Consider the following 17,091-nt stretch of genomic DNA (forward strand, 5'->3'; position numbering starts at 1 on the left):
CTACTTATCTTTATTCTTATTTAGTAAATTGCATGTGCTAATGATTTATGTTGCTGACTGATTTGTAGGTGATAGGTTGTTTTTAGAGCAATAATTTGGTTATACTTGTTAGTATATACGAGGTTGAACGAAAATGAGTATAGTAGGGTTTGATATGGGGAATGAGAATTGTGTTATTGGTGTTGCTAAGCAAGGTGGAATTGATGTTTTGTTGAATGAGGAATCTAATAGGGAAATACCAGCTGTGGTGTCGTTTGGTGAGAAGCAAAGGTTTATAGGTTTGGCAGGGGCTGCTTCTGCGACAATGAACCCTAAATCGACTATTTCTCAGGTTAAAAGAATGATTGGTGTGAAATTTAGGGAGATGGAGGAGGATCTTAGGTTGTTGCCTTTTGAGACTAGTGAGGGTCCTGATGGTGAAATTTTGATTCATGTACAGTACTTGAATGAGAAACATAGTTTTACTCCTGTTCAGATACTGGCAATGTTGTTTGCTCACTTAAAGCAAATGTCGGAAAAAAGTCTTATGACATCTATATCAAAATGTGTTATTGGGATACCGTCGTATTTCACGGATCAACAAAGGCGTGCTTATTTGGATGCAGCAGAGATTGCTGGATTGCATCCGTTAAGGCTGATGCATGATTGTACTGCTATTGCTTTAGGTTATGGTATCTACAGGACTGATTTCCCCAGTAAAAGGCGTAGTAATGTTGTGTTTGTTGATATTGGTCATTGTGATACTCAGGTTACTGTTGCAGCATTCCGACCTGGACATATGGAGATCTTGTCTCATTCTTTTGATAGAAATTTGGGAGGGAGAAATTTTGATGAGGTTTTGTTCAAACATTTTGCTACAGAGTTCAAAGAGCACTATAATATCGATGTTTATTCAAATACCAGGGCCGCTGTAAGGCTGAGGGTTGCATGCGAGAAGCTGAAGAAAGTTTTGAGTGCAAATCCTGAAGCACCTCTTAATATTGAATGTCTGATGGATGAGAAAGATGTCAAGGGATTCATAAAGAGAGAAGATTTTGAGAAGCTCTCTGCAGACTTGTTCGAAAGGATTAGCCATCCTTGTCAAAAGGCTTTGCTCGATTCTGGTCTGTCTATGGATAAGATTAATTCTGTAGAGCTCATCGGTTCTGGATCTAGGATACCAGCTGTTAAGAAGATCTTAGCTTCTCTATTTGGTACAGAACCTAGGCGGACCCTTAATGCAAGTGAGTGTGTGGCTCGTGGCTGTGCTATTCAGTGTGCAATGCTTAGTCCGATATACCGTGTTAAAGACTACGAGGTTCGTTATATTTCTTACATCTTTAAACTTTAAAGTATAGTACATATTTGCAAGCTATTTATTGGGTTTTTTTTTGCAGAAGTTGTAAGGGGTGAAAAATTGATTTACCTACCTATATACTTGCCTGATGATTTTCTAGGCTAGTAAATGGTTGGTTTGTTGACTCATACAAGAAAAAACCAATATTGCAATCTGACCTCTAAAGTATATACCTAATTACCTTAACAGGTCTTCAGTGTTCCCTTTTTTATACATTGCTAGTGAATGATCTACTCGGTTATAGAAAAAGCTTTGGTTGATTGTCTATCAGACCGATTTAGCCGTGCTTGGTCCGGGCCGATTGTTGCATATTGGCTCTATATGTTGCTGATCTCATATTCGATACATGGAAGTGTTAGTTTAAAGTCTTTATTATATAGCTGCGCTGTTGACATACATTTGCTAATTTATTATGGAATCAAATACTGATTGGTGCTTGTCGTCACAAAGTTGTAAGTCGCAGGTCTTTGTATGTAGTTCCTAAGTTCCTTATTGCTGCAGTGGAAACCCATCCCTACACTTAGGTTGTGTTCACTTGGAGTGAATGGAATAGAGGGAGAATGGAATGAATTTTGTACTCTAAAATGGTGTTGATCAAAGAAATTGTATATAATTTTCATTCCTTCAATCATTCCAATCTTACTATTTTATCTATAACTTTAACCCACATGTTTTGGAAGGAATGCTCATTCCATTTCTGCATCATGTTTCTTCACAACCTTTCTCACAAAAAAATTAACTACATTCATATTTTGTCACTATTATTTCATACTTTCTTCTTTCTCCTTAAAACTTCTATATAATTTTTCATTCCATTCTCCCCTCATTCCTTTCCATGAAGTGAACACAGCCTTAGAGATATATGGATCTAGATTTGATGACAGGGTCAAACTTTTCTGAGCAATATTGTATGAACTTTATATATGAATGTCATTTTTGTGTAGTTATTTAAAGCTTACAAAATTTAATTTTTCACGTGATCACATCATATACAGGTCAAAGACTCATTTCCTTTCTCCATAGGACTTTCATTAGATGAAGGTCTAATCAATAATTCAAATGGGATTCTTTTCCCGAAAGGCTGTCTCTTTCCAAGTGAAAAGATCCTTCAACTGCATAGAAGGAGTACATTCCATATGGAAGCATTTTATGCTGATCAAAATGAATTGCCTTCTGGTATATCACCCCAAATGAGCAAATTTATTGTAAGTGTGCCATTACCCCCTTTTTGTCGTTTTTTAATATTTTTTTCTCAAATCTGTATTAAGGTTTTGATAAAATTATGGTTTTAATGCATTGAAATTTTTTTACATAAAAAGTGGGTTTCAACAAATAAAGTGTAGTCACTTTGCATGGTGAGTTAGGCTAATGTTAGTATGCACTTCTCCCCGGTATTTAGAGGTTCACTTCTGTATCTATATCCTTCATTTTTTGGTATATGCGCGTGTGAATATTTTATGGGTATAAAGACTCTGATTTTGATTATCTGGGAGCTTGAATTAAGATAATTGACTTTGAATAATCCAAAATATGTCACTGTCGGGTTATAACTAAAGGGGGTTATGGTTTTTCTTGGATTGTTCTGCTTGACTTAACAAGCTTCCGTAATCCTTTGGCCATTCTTTTAAAAAGGTCTTGCCTTAGCTAAGGTAATAGCCATCCATTTGGATTCTGCTTGTACCTGAATCTGAGCATTATTATGTTTCTATAGTCAAAAGATAGGACAGGTTATATATTTTTCCTCATTAAAGATATATGCGTCCCTGGTATTTACAATTTTTTATAGAATTTCTCACTTACATGAATTTTTTTTAATCCACAGGATATTTTAAAGAACAACTAAGACCATTAAAAAGTTTAATAAAATGCCTTCCACCTTCCAGTCTTCCACACACAGGAAATATATGTTAGACCATGTTTTCTTATTTAGTTTTATTTATTTATTATATATGAAAGTGAAGATTTGCTACATAACTTTGTAGATTGGCCCCTTACAAGTGTCTGATGCAGAAAAAGTTAAGGTTAAAGTTAAAGTTCTGCTAAACCTCCATGGCATTGTTATGATACAGTCAGCTACTTCTGTAAGTATTCTTTGTTATGTGCAGTCTATATAACCTTAATCTTTTGTTTGATAATAAAATTGAATTAAATTTTATGGTTCCTTCAGCTTATAGAAGGTTGCAGGGATAATTCTAGTGGAAAGAGCAATGCTCATTCGACTTCTGAACACATAGAGGGTGACAATCATGTTTCCTCTGATGTGGCAAATGGTGCAAGTGCAGAGTCTTACCTCCCAACAAAGCGCACTGTATGTTTTTTTTTTGACAGTTTATTTCTCTTATGTCGTGACTTGAGGTTTAGGTTTTCATATGGACATTTCATTAGGTTTCTAATTCGAGGACAGGTGACATGTTTCACGGTAAATAAGACATAAAATGCGTTGATGTCCATTTTAAGGCAGCTCTTTGTCTATTAAACAGTGCCATCTTTTTGACTATCTAGTGGCATGTTGGATTGTTCCGATTAATCTTATCTGTGTTGCTTACCAAATATTTGAGGGGAGCTTCTGGTGAAATGTCACCAAGCGTGTTCTATGAAAATGTTTGTGGGCCCGAACTTCATATTATTAGTTTAGTCAATTTCTTATACTTATCAAATTTCTCTGTTTTTGAGCACTGGTATTTTTGGTGATTTTACTTTTAGAATTACCAGTGACATATGCGTATTTTATTGCTGATGGACACTTTTTTTAGTTTGAGCTAAAATAATTTTCTCAAAGCTGCAAGTTAGTAAAAATTAAAATTATACAACATTAATGTGCAGGCTGATGATATGAGAGAGGAGGAAATTCAGAGGCAGGATATACCAGTTAGTGAGAGTGTCTGTGGTGGAATGACGTGGGCTGAACTCTCAGAAGCTCAAACCAAGGAACTCCAGCTGACCCAGCAAGACATTAAGATGGAGCGAACTCAGGAAAAGAAGAATCTGCTTGAGTCTTATGTCTATGAGACACGTACTAAGGTAATACTTTGGACATTAAACTGTCTTCTTCGAGTCCTTCAATAACCAGCTTTTGGATTCTGAATCCTCTGAGTACCCTATTTGGACTTCATTTTTAGTGAGTTGTTTTTGGACAACTTTTCTGGGTTTTTTTTTTGCTTAGTATGTTTGTGACACTTTAGAACCTCTGTTTACTCGAAACTTTCTTTGTTGATTGGCTTGCTTAGAACTTGTACATGTCCAGAAGGATGCATTCCCCGTCTATATGGAGTTGCTAATATATGAGGATGCATCATATGTGCTTGCATGGAAAACTACATCATAATGATCTTAGTTAACATGTGGCAATCAACTTATAGTTGAATATCTAATGACCTTGAAATCTTATTTTTCTTTTCAAAGATGGGAGTTATATATTTCTATTGTCCCCTTAATCTTGACTTGGATGATCAACCAAAAGACTTGTTTAATGTGTACATGTGCAAGTTATGCTGGTATATATGTCATATGTATGTATACTCTTTTTCTTCTTTGCAAGAATTTCTTGAATGCGACAATAATAGATGTTTTATATGTAGCTTTTTAATACATATCGGGGCTATGCCGCGGAATCTGAAAGGGAGGGGATCTCTTCAAATTTACAACAAACAGAGGATTGGCTGTATGAGGATGGAGATGATGAATCTGAAATTGTTTATTCAGAGAAATTAGCACATTTAAAAGAGGTCTTTTTTAAGTTTCATGATTTCATTATTCTTTCCCTCAGTTGTAACTTGTAATCATGCTAACTATTTTTTCTTGTACCAGCTAGTGGATCCAATTGAAAGACGATTTAGAGATGAAGAGGCCCGAGTTCGAGCGGCAAGCAGGTTGTTTAATTGCATTGAAGACTACCAGAAGGCTGTTGGGTCACTTTCCTCCGATCAGAAAGAGGCGGTATGGTTCTACATAACATTTGTTGGATAGTATCGTTCTAAAAAGTAAAACCTAAGGTTGAATGTTTAATTTAATGGTTTGAGGTTAATTACACATGATACTTTTTGTAAAAAGACGGGCATATAAAAAATTTGCAATTTTTTTTTTGGAGCTCGATAAATAATGGAGCTACCAAACTTTGTAATTGACATATCTGGTGGCAAATATAGAATTACACTGATACATCAGAAATTTTGTGTCCTTGAATGTTCATAATTTGTATTTGGTTGTATGCTTCACTATACATCTTAAAGTAGACTACCACCGTCTTAATCCTGTACAAACCACTAAAATACAAACTAAATATAAATCAAAGCAATTAAGTAGAATGGTAAGGGTTTTGGGGCCGGGGATGGACCCTTGAGGTTGAGGTGGGCTTAGATTGTGTCTGGGTGGGGCCTAGTAGGGTTGGAATAGGGCCTAGTGGGAACGTGGTGAGGCCACGTTTTGGCTCTTAGGACTTTATAGAGTCTATTCAAGGCCTGTCCGGAGCTTTGGTGAGGCTCCAATTAGTCCGGGGTGGATTGAGTGGGGTGAGGTGGGCCCTAGGTGAGTGATGACATATAGAGGGTGAGTGATATCGTTTAGAGGTGGTTTTTCTTGTTTTGTATGTTATAAACTTACAAACTTTCTTTTTTTGATTTTTTTTTATTCTGCCAACGTGTTAATCCTTAGTTGTAGAAAGTATTCCTGTTGAAAATTATTGAAAAAACATAAGACATACGAAAGTCCTAAGAGCCAAAACGTATACCTTGTATTTTCAATATACCTTATATAACTAATAATTAACACATACGGGAAAAAAAAAGTTTGTAAGTTTGTATCGGAACCCTCCCCTATATATATATATATATATATGTGCGCAAATGATCAAATAGAAACCAAAATTACAATAGAAAATATAAACTAATCTAAGCCCTTAGATGAGTCTAATCTAATGCCTCTAGAAGAGTAGTGCCAAGTGGGTGATGACATATAGAGGGTGAGTGATAGCGTTTAGAGGTGGTTTTTCTTGGTTTGTATGTTATATAAACTTACAAACCTTTTTTTTTTTTTTTGATTTTTTTTATTCTGCCAACGTGTTAATGTTTTGAGAATGAAGAGTAGTTTTTTCCCTCAAACAAGTGGCCCTCAGCCATTTCTTTGAATCATAAAAACAATATTTGGCCATAATATTGCAAATTTGAAACCCTGGTTACCAAGATGCAATAATGGATAAAGTTCAGCCACCGCTCTGCACTTTACTCATTAAATAAAAAAAATCATTGATTACTGTCTGAAATCTGAATCTGAAATTCCTTTTACCAAGTATTTCTTCAGATTCATCTTTAGGCAGAATCCTCTAAAGGATAGTTGCATGGCTTTTGAATAAATTTTTTGAAAGACATGATGGCTTTTATAAATTGAAAAAGAAAATCTAAAACCGTTTATTCACATCACTAGTAGTATTTAAGATCTATACCACAACGACCGATGTTAGTGTTGTGGCTGATCTTGTATTGATTTGAGTTTTGCATTGTAGGTTCTGATTGAATGTGACAAGGCACAACAATGGTTATTGGAAAAGATTCAGCAGCAGGAGTGTATGCCCAAAAATGCTGATCCAGTTTTGTGGTCAAGTGAAATCAACAAGAAAGCAGAAACCCTTGATGCGTATGTATCTTGTATCACCAACTTTTGCAACGTTTTGAATTATACATCAGAAAACCATGTCAAAACCTTCTGTGGTGGAATCCTGACTGACTTTGATTTTGTAAGATTTAATGCTATGATTTCCTTCTGTATATTAGGACGTGCTTTCATATAACTAGGCCCAAGGATTCAGCTACAAAACCAGATGAAGTAATGGATGATAGAAACGAAGAGGATGATAACATGTCAGTAGATTGATGTACATACAGAGACGTGATGCCTTGGAAACATGCCAAGTTAGCAACTTGATTAACTGGGTTACCAGTACTGTGCATATCAACCCTTGAAGAATTGCTGTGTTGACCATCAGTTCAAATTAGCACCGGCCACCAGCTCAAACTAGCACTGAGACTACAAGCAGACCAACTTTGTTGATATACCTTACAAGCTCAGTTGAGATTATTATACCACGTGTTTACATATGAGTTGTGAGAAAATATTAATGATCAAGCTCTTTTATAACAGAACTCGAGGTCCGCTGTAAATGATGGCCGGATTTTGAAAAGAATTTCTATGTTTAAGCTTATTTGTGTTTGTGAGTTGATGCTACTTCCAGTGTTAGTTTATTCGGGGATTTCATGTCGCTACCTGAAGTGAAGTCAGAACAATATTATTTAATATGATATAGTTCTACATCGAATCATGGAGTGTGGAGACTTTAGTTCAGTTTATATGTATAAGTACCACTACTAATTGCAGCAATGAATCATATTTTTTGGGGCTTGTCATGGGCTTGTGGATTATCCAAGTTATTGCAGCAGTTGGGGACTTGTCAAGAATTTAAGGGGGGGAATTTGTAACACTCCAATCTCGAGAAATTTAAGTGATAAAGTTTGTAACATTCCAATCTCGAAACATTTTAGGGAACTGCTTCTACAAAAAATCATACTTCTATTATTCTGTACAACCCTGGTGCAAACAGTGATCTTTCTCAATCCGTATGCTGAGGAGTCAGGTGTCTATCTCTTCCACTTGATCCAAGGAAGCTTTTATCTTGCATTTTTAGCTAGTCTGGAAAAATTATTGTTGATCTGAGTTCAATTCTTCCAAATTTGGCGTTCCAGTAAAACAAGATACCTTGACACCAAATTTATACTTCAATCCAAGAAGACAGCCTAATGGAATTCCCACGCCATAGTAACACCCCACATTTACATAGGCCACAAAGGCTTGTCACAGGTATTTTTCCAGTAACTTTATTCGTCGTACTCGTTTTGGTCCAACTGGTGCATTTAAAAGTTGATTCCCGCGTCCTATCAATAGAAAAAGAAGAAAAGGAGGATCCCCCAAATTCGATGAAATGGAAAAAAGCAACAAACAAGAACAGTGTATTAATAATAGCACTGGAAGTGGTTTCGTACCAGCTGTGATGACTCATGACATTTCTATGCCTTCATAAAATTTCGGCTCTGGAGGTAATGAGGAATGGCTTAAATAAGATATCATCTTCCTATACAAGTCTTCTGGCTTTCTCAGCTCTACTGAGATTAGATAAATACAGTGATTCTATTTCTATAAGCTGCTACCCTTTTTAACCAGTTAGTGTAATCTTTTGGAAGTAGAACTAAGGAGTGTGTATGTCTTGCATGCCCATGGGTATGTTTGGTTGATACGCAGTGATGCGGTAGTTTTGTGCACTGATCAACAAAGTAAAACTCCCACAGTAAAATTAAGGGTTTTCATATCCCAAAGCTGTAGTTAGCATGACCCTTATGGAATTGCAAAATAAACGCTTATGAGGCACCAAGTTAATCACTTAATGGATACAGAAACTTGAATATCGTGAATTTCGGGTAAAGGAGAGATTATTATTAAATGGCTTGGCCGCTACTTAAAAATCTGACAAGTAATCTCATTCCTTAACTAGAGCTTCTTGCGCATTTCCTTCCCACTTGTCCAGCCGCTTTCTGGATTTCTCCACCTGAAAAACTCATCTATAAATATACCGCTTAACATAAAGACTCTACTTTATCCGAATCAACCTCCCTTAAGAGGAGGATGAGGACGGAACTGATGGAAATGCTCAGGAAAGAAAATGACCTCTTTATTCCAGTCGGTTCTGTACGTAGACCAGAGCAAGATAAGGGTCTGCATCATTGTTCCTCCAATCATTCCGCTCCATATTCCCTTGACACCAAATTTGTACTTGAATCCGAGAAGACAGCCTAATGGAATTCCCACGCCATAGTAACACCCCACATTCACATAGGCCACAAACGCTTGCCATCCACACCCAACCGCCACACCTACATGTTAGACATGTTTAAAAAACTTAGAATTAGATTATGGTGGATAATTGTGAAGGACTGCTATTTAGTAAAAAAAATTGTGAAGGACTGCTGCAGGAAAGTGTGTTACCAGATAAAACAGGCTGAACGCCATTGAGAACAAGGGTCACGGCCAGGAGAGGGCAGAGCTCAGAGACGGCTCTGGCGACAGTTTCACCACCAGTAAAAGCATAGCTAATAACATTGCGCAATGAAAGCACGACGATAGCTTCCACCACAGCTATACTAAAAGATACTAAATTCACTACACAGACTGAAAATGCTGCAGACTTGGGATTTCCACCTCCAAGCTCATTTCCAACTCTCACACTGTAAATAAATTTTACCTAGTTTAGTTTTATACGTTTATCTGACAGTTAACTACTAATATATAAATTGATTTCAATCTCATTCTCACCTTGCTGCCGCGTTGAATCCAACTGAAACCATGAACATTAACCCATTCACTGCCGAGCTACAAACAAGAAATGTGTGCATAGAATTACTATAAGATTAGAATTGTTATATCGTTTTCCTGGACCACTGCTCTGTAATAAATTTGGGATTAATAGTATAAATCAAGAAATCGTACCAAACAGATAGTGCATCCAGGGAAAGCTCGGGATTCTCAAGCAGCCCAGAGATCAAGACTAAAATCTGCATATACCATGTCTCTAAGCACAACATAACAGCTGATCCAGAAGACAACTTGACAAACTCCCAAATCCCACTAAATGCTTCCCACCGGAACCCTGTCCACGTGGCCTTGCACCTGTCGCTCAACAGAATGTAAACCAACTGGCCCACGACAATGATCCACCACGACAAGCTGAGCACCAGTGATGCGCCAATCAAACCCATGCCAATCTTGTACACTGCAACATAACTTAAGGCTAGGTGCACAACCAGTGTGGCTGCTGATATGCATGCACTTGGGATCACGATGCTCTGTGACTGCAGGAACTTTTGTATGGGGAAGTTTACGGCATAGGCAAAGATCTGGGGAATTAGGCCATAGACAAACAAGGCTGCGGCTGATGCCACAGCCGTTGATTCACCTAGTGCAAGTAAGATTTGCTTGGAGAAAATGTAGACAATGGTCATTGGCAGGGCAGTCAGAGTGAGGACTATCGTTGATCTTTGCAGATAAACTCCAAGCATTTCGTATCTGTGTGCTCCATAAGCCTGTCCACAGAGAGTTTCTACTGCACTTCCCATCCCCAGCTGCAAAAACCACAGAGCTGATTAATATGTACAAGATCATCTACTACAAACACAAAGAAAATATTAACAGAGCATTACCATGAGACCATAGGCAAAGAGTTGGATGCCTTGATTACCAAGAGAGGCAGCTGCAAACTCAAGGTTTCCAAGCTGACCAGCAAAGATCCTGGTGGACATAGACATGGAATTATTGATCAAGTATACAAGCACGGTTGGTGCAGCCAATCTGAACAAAAGCTTGAGCTCAATCCAAGTTGCAGTTCGGACACGATTCAGTAAGGGTAATTCTGTATCTGACAACACCTTTTCCAGCTCCGTGCTTACGCCACCTACCTGCAGTGGCAATGGCAAGGGCTCAGGCTCGATGGAGCGTAAGATGGGCTTATGGAGCTCGTCTAAGGACTCCATATCTAATTTCTTGCTATCTCTGTTTCTAAACAGCAAATCAATATAATTTTATAGGCCAAGTGACAGAGTGACTCCGTTTGCATTTCATTGGCTTAATAATTAATATTATTCTTTTCTGAAAAAAAATATATATAATAAATTGACCATCACAAAGAATGGTTTACTGCTCATCAACAGCTTTAGAATCCACAGCTTTATTCCATGTAGTTTATTTGATTTTTATTTCTAAGTGGTCACTGCAAATAATACATTTGTGGCAGAACTGGCTTTCTAATAAGAGGTGGCTTTCAATTTAGATCTTAAAATCCTGGTTAATAAAATGTGTCTTGTATTTTAATAACCAAAAACGTTGTTAGTATGATGATCAGTCGTTACCTGGTCCCCGAACCTAGTCCAGCATTGTCCAAAAATCTTCACAATTTGATCCTGCATCGCCATCTGCCTAACCATGGCGCTGATTTTTTTTAACTGATAAATCTCTAGCAACTCTCAGGATTACACGCGCAGATTTATGTCTCAGTCACAGCATAAAATGATTTTCGAGTAAAGAGCTTATAAGCACTAAGCGTTGCAATTCTTTTTCAGATGATTTGTTTTCGAGTAAAGAAAACACTGCACATGCCAACACCTCACCTCTTGACAACAGAAAGCAAAATTTCTAAAAAAAATTAACGTGATAGTAACTCATTCATTAAATTCCGATACGTTGTCGAAGTAAGAAACTAATATGAGCAATCTTGAATAGACGCTTGGAATAGAAAGTAGATGAATGAGTGATATGATGTGCACTGATCATAGTTAAGGACACTGAGAAAGTTGCCTCTTACGACAAACAAAGCATGTGAGATATAACAACTAGCAGTTGCAATATTAATATCCTCCTCATTGTATTGCTGGTTAGGAAGAATGAACGGACTAGGTTTTGTGTACTTCTGGCTCTCAATTGCACATAAAATTAATTAGGAGATAATTGTTATAATTTAAAGCTTTAAGTTATGCCAGCCATACATTTTTGGTGTCATTAAGAGTTATGTTACAGATAAAATTAATTTCAGATATAGTTTTAAAGTTGAAACGGTAACCCTGGTGTTGTAGTAGCTTGGACATGGTTTTCTTATGGTGCCTTTAAAATTTTTTGTTTTAAATAAACCTGTAGATTTATGAAGGCTATACTTATACAATAAAGTGAGGATAAGAATTATATGCCCTGACAAAACAGCACCATCTGATGTAACAGCATATTGATTAACAAGAGAATTATTTTATATCTAAGTAAAGTTAACAGCACTAAGACAGGATCAGCCTTATCAATCAAGGCCATACCTCTGACATTCTGATTTATCCGCGGGAGTCAGTCATCAGACTCGCAATTACATTAAGCAATTAACTTATGATTTGTTTTTCAAAATTAGAATACATGTAAAAAGTGCAGTAATCAGAAAACAGAAAAGTTGGAATGTGGCATATATGATATAACCCTAATGTGTTAGTATTATAAATGGGCAGCGAAAGCACCAGTGCACCACTACAGTGACATTTGCCAGCAGCCCGCCACTTATGAAAGTGTAGCTAATAATTACACTGTGCAGGAAAGCAAGACTCCGGATTCAATTCAACCATGACAACGCAAACTCAGACAAAATTCAGAACAGAAAATGAGACGGTGTTGATTTGTTTCTCTGGAGTACCAAAGGCAAGCATAACATCATTATGAACATAAAGTCCCAGGGTATGGAACCTAGAGAGAGCTAGTCCAACTTAAATGAGATATGATAGCTTCTTTGTGGTCTAACATACTTGCTAATACATTATCCTCATTCTGTTCTGGACTTTAATCTCTAATGAAAAATATAGCTCCGTGAGCAAAAGCTCCTGTCATGATGAATCCTGTGATGTATTGGTGATGAGTATATAACGCAGCTTGAGTAGCAAAGTCGCGTGCTATGAATGCATAAGCGGGTAAAGAGTATATGTGTTGAGCTTAGGAAGTAATAACCCTTAAACAGGCTAGAGCAAGGCCTGATCGAAAAGGAATGGAATTATTTATTGTGTCATAAAGAATAATAATAGGTGCAATACTTGAATAAGAGAACATGTAAGAGGCCAGTTATGCAATTTCTAACACTGACAGACACAACTTTAAACATTTTCTTCTGTCTTTCAGAAGTAAAATGGTAGTTCTATCCGTTTACAGATAAACATGTGATGGTTTACAGTGCGATGCAAAAGATTCTCAAGGAACAAAAACATAGCTATCCTTTCTTTTATGTTGCTAAATTTCGACCCAATTACAAAGCATGCACTCACAACCGGTGTTGGCACAAAGGAATCACCTTTAGTTGTCAATATGGAACTTTTCGAGTAAAATTTAAGCTTTTCTTGAGGGAAAGAATAATAAACTATGCCCTCTGCCCAGCATATTATATAAGTTGGGATAGAATGCTAACACAAAAAAATTTAAGACTCTTATAAACTATAATTTTATAAATTATTTTAATTTTCTCTCTTCTGATTAAAAGTTTAATATAATTTAAATTTTTGTTTCAGAAAAAAAAATCAAAAATTAAGCTATAAAACTAGCTAACAAGAAAATTATTAAGAGCTTTCATAATCTACGCATTTTAGCTGAGAACAATAACAGCTACTTGAATGTAAGGTAATTGCTCTTGTTTGCGAATATTACAACCCTGGCAAAACAAAAGAGAAACAAAACGTTTGAAAATTTCCCGAACATCATTTTTTTTTTTTTTGCTGAATGACGAAACTTCACTTTTGCATCATATGTTTACAGTTTACTGTTTTCATTTCACAGTTTCACTAGCATACAGAAAAATGTGCTAGATTTTCATAACAATATCACTTTTATCAGTAGAATCTTGATTTTATAGAATCTTAATCACTTGTAATATCATAAATTTTCTTCTAAAGTTTTGGAATCGATTTATAGAATCTTGATTCTATACTGGCTGAAATCATTAAACACCATAGAGCAGGTCATAGAGCAGTGGATTGGGTAATGATCTTGACAAGTCATTCTGTATACAGCCCAGAAGCAGAGAACTTGAATTCAAGGCCCAGATATGAGAGTCTAAGTTTATGTACAGGGCCCATAAAATAGTACAGTATTTACTGATGTCTAACTGCAGTCGTCCTATGATATGATCCAAATGATCCAGTACACGCATATAATGGCAAGTAGGTGAGGGCCCTCTAAATATCCATAGCATATAGACTACAATCACTCACAGTTTGCAGGAAAGCAGATAGATAAATCTGTGGCTCACAAGGGCCTGTGGCCCAATCAAATACATCAATGTCCTTTTCTTGACAAAGGTAAATTTGCCAGAGAGATTTCTAACCACCATTCATATTTTTTTGTTCCTATACTTTTAATGCCACCTTTGTCAACTTGTGTCACTACTCAATTGCAATTTGTGCTTCTCCCCCTCTCTTCTCTCCGTGCTTCCATTTTTATGCTTCAGCTTTTCTTGACAAAAATACACAGCACTCGTACAAAAATTTATTCAAAAAACATTACGAGTTGGTTTCGGTGAGGAAAAAAGGGTAGAACGGCCTAAATTTCAGTCTCGACTGAACTTTCAAAATTACGCGAAATTTTCTACTGAATATTAATGATTGGCTGGGAATATTTTAAATATTTGATTCCGTTACTGTTCCTGCTTGCGGTTGGTGTGCTAGTTGTTAAGAGTATGAGCTGCATGAATGCACCAAGTACACTTAAAAGTGTTACTATTGGACATATTTTGATCAGTTTTATATTCGTGATGGAGTGATGGGACAAATACAGTGCATGTATTATCTTAATGACAACAGCTCTTTTGTCTGCACATCAGAACCTTGTGGGATCTTTAGTACACTTAAAGATTCTTCCCTACTTAAATTAATGTTTGTAAAAACATCTTTATAAATGTTAAGCAAGGTTTAAGTTTAAAATTTGTTTATTTTTACACGAGTGAAGAGAGAAGACCATCAAGATTGAACAAAAATACCTCAAAAGCATGATTATGCTTGGGACACCGAGTTGACTCACTGGATTGAGTTCTTGCAACCGAGAACTCCCCGTTTACAATACAAGGAAAAACATAATTTCGACACTGATCACTAGTACTAGCCACATTTTACGTACTAATTTAATAATATAATCATTAATTAACAATTAAAATTAAAATTACTCTAAATTATGATTAACCATCGAATCCGGTCTGACTCCACACCGCATCTCGAACTCGGCTCATGTCTCTGCCTTTAAGTGTTCGCCCAACACCTTCAAACACTGAGTAGGCAGCCGAGTTTCGACTCCGAGCCAAGTACTCGTGTGGGGGAACCTTGTCAAACTCGCCATCATCTAACTCGTCCGAGTCATGATGCATTGACTCGACTGGCTTCCACATTTTTGACCATTCAGGCACGTTGACTGGCGCTGACGTGGCAAACTGTCGTCCACGTGGCGACCCGACAATCTCCTGACCACGGATTTGGTGCAGGATCCGAGGAGAACTGGTCCGACCCGGATCATCAAAAGCATGAGACAACCCGCCCACGTGGCCGCCCTCATTACCACCATGCATATGGCTTCTAATACTCACGCGCCTGTTGGTCTCCGGGTTAGCGCGTGGGGCCCACTCCACGTGAGGATTGTTCGACAGCTGATCGTCGTCGTCTCCGGTGACTATGTCGACGGCGGACCACACGTCATCCTCGAATAAATCGGGGCCTGCGTTGACCGTGGCATGGTTTTGACCGTAATTGTAGCTGCCCAACAAACGTTCGCTGAGACTGGTGGTGAGTTTCCTACCTTTAGCCATGTAGCATCACAATTGTTGTCCGAACAATCTCTTGATTTTCCGGCAACTAATATAAAACTGTCTGTATATGTTTACAGATATATATAGTATGTTTTATATAATTAAAAAAAATAAATATATCTATATTTTTGTGATGTACTGCTATAGTTCCATAAGAATTTAGAAAGAAACTAGAGTGAGGCTTCATGCGAATACATGTGTGTTATATATACACAGATGAAATAACGATCGATGATTGCATCAGTTGGTCCTACTCCTTTGAATTATACATTTCATTTCATTTGAATTTAGGCTACATTTTTCATGCATTTCATCTTCTTTTATCCTTAAAAAACATACGGTAAAACCAGGGCCGCAGGGCGGATTTAGAAACGAAATCTTAGAAAGCAGTGTGTATCATTGAGGATTGGTCTTAAGACCAAACCGCTTATACTAACGAATAGGGCACCTAAAATTTTCTTTTTTGCTGCGAGGCTTTAGATATCCTGGTACTATTCATGTATAGAACAGATTTTCAGCTAACCAGCTAGCTAGTGTTCTTGCAATATAACCGGTGTGTGTTCATCATTAGTTTACTAGCTTACAGTTGTACCCATGTTTCAGTTATACTGAAATATGACATGTCCTTCCAAAAGATCCGGTCCATGTTCACCGCATGTAAATCTAATAAGAACAATATAGTTTGTTAGTCTAAGGCTGAAATGTCAGGACGTGGTTAATACTATCAAAACTAGATTAAAATCATATCTCCAATCACTCTGATGTTGGTGTAGAATCGTTCTCCATACATGTTCGTTGTTGTTTGGCTGATTTTAAAAATGCTAAGTGCTAACGCAATCAAATTTGGAAGATAATGAAGGAAATATTAAATGAATGCGGACAAAACACTCCTGGAAAACCTTCCCCCATATTTGTACGTTTTGGTCAAGACAAGCTTCACTGTTACATCGTACCTTTTGTTGATTACAATTTCTCCATTATTGTATGCCGTTAAATAACTTTAAAATGGTTTAAAAAAATGTACTCTATCCAAGATTATTTAACCATAAATTGAAATATTTTTTTGTTTTCCAAACGCTTACATCATTTTATTAACGACTTTTAAATAGAAAATTAAAAAAAAATATTTGTCATATAGATATTATTCTGGAAGAGAAAGCTATCATTTCTTTGTTACCCAGAAGCAGAAAACATAAGAAATAATACTATTATCTATATTTATTTATTTATGTATACAGAAACACAGCATATTATTTGAGTCATATGACAAAGACATGACAGAAGCGTTTGTCCCATGACAAGACCGAGGTGGCACGGCCAACTACTGCTATATTCAATTATTTGTTCTCAAGCTCACCTTCAG

General features: G+C 36.8%; 3 protein-coding genes across 6 annotated transcripts in view; 1 reads left to right on the forward strand and 2 right to left on the reverse strand.

Moving 5' to 3' along the window:
• LOC108208819 (heat shock 70 kDa protein 16) overlaps positions 1–7,529 on the forward strand; it is a 28,863-nt gene extending 21,334 nt beyond the window's left edge. For 2 of the 4 annotated variants that reach the window (XM_017379371.2, XM_017379372.2), the window contains exons 2-10: positions 69–1,297; positions 2,332–2,541; positions 3,319–3,417; positions 3,504–3,644; positions 4,160–4,357; positions 4,915–5,061; positions 5,144–5,272; positions 6,834–6,964; positions 7,102–7,529. In XM_017379371.2, the coding sequence (XP_017234860.1) occupies positions 134–1,297; positions 2,332–2,541; positions 3,319–3,417; positions 3,504–3,644; positions 4,160–4,357; positions 4,915–5,061; positions 5,144–5,272; positions 6,834–6,964; positions 7,102–7,201 (2,319 nt within the window). In that variant the 5' untranslated portion in view covers positions 69–133 and the 3' untranslated portion in view covers positions 7,202–7,529. The remainder of the gene's footprint in view (positions 1–68; positions 1,298–2,331; positions 2,542–3,318; positions 3,418–3,503; positions 3,645–4,159; positions 4,358–4,914; positions 5,062–5,143; positions 5,273–6,833; positions 6,965–7,101) is intronic. The other 2 variants (XM_064088326.1, XM_064088327.1) reach the window with 1 other exon arrangement.
• Positions 7,530–8,721: 1,192 nt separating this feature from the next.
• Positions 8,722–10,994, reverse strand: LOC108208820 (protein DETOXIFICATION 40). The gene is made up of 6 exons (XM_017379373.2): positions 10,573–10,994; positions 9,863–10,494; positions 9,689–9,745; positions 9,362–9,600; positions 9,044–9,249; positions 8,722–8,924 (listed from the first exon to the last, which is right to left on the reverse strand). The coding sequence occupies exons 1-6, from the start codon at positions 10,900–10,902 to the stop codon at positions 8,856–8,858; spliced, it is 1,533 nt and encodes a 510-aa protein (XP_017234862.1). The 5' UTR covers positions 10,903–10,994; the 3' UTR covers positions 8,722–8,855.
• Positions 10,995–14,898: 3,904 nt separating this feature from the next.
• LOC108206583 (protein S40-5) lies at positions 14,899–15,916 on the reverse strand. Its single transcript, XM_017376929.2, has one exon. The coding sequence runs from the start codon at positions 15,726–15,728 to the stop codon at positions 15,108–15,110; it is 621 nt and encodes a 206-aa protein (XP_017232418.1). The 5' UTR covers positions 15,729–15,916; the 3' UTR covers positions 14,899–15,107.
• Between the last annotated feature and the right edge of the window lie 1,175 nt (positions 15,917–17,091).

Source organism: Daucus carota, chromosome 2, assembly GCF_001625215.2.
Source record: "Daucus carota subsp. sativus chromosome 2, DH1 v3.0, whole genome shotgun sequence".
NCBI lineage: Eukaryota > Viridiplantae > Streptophyta > Magnoliopsida > Apiales > Apiaceae > Daucus > Daucus carota.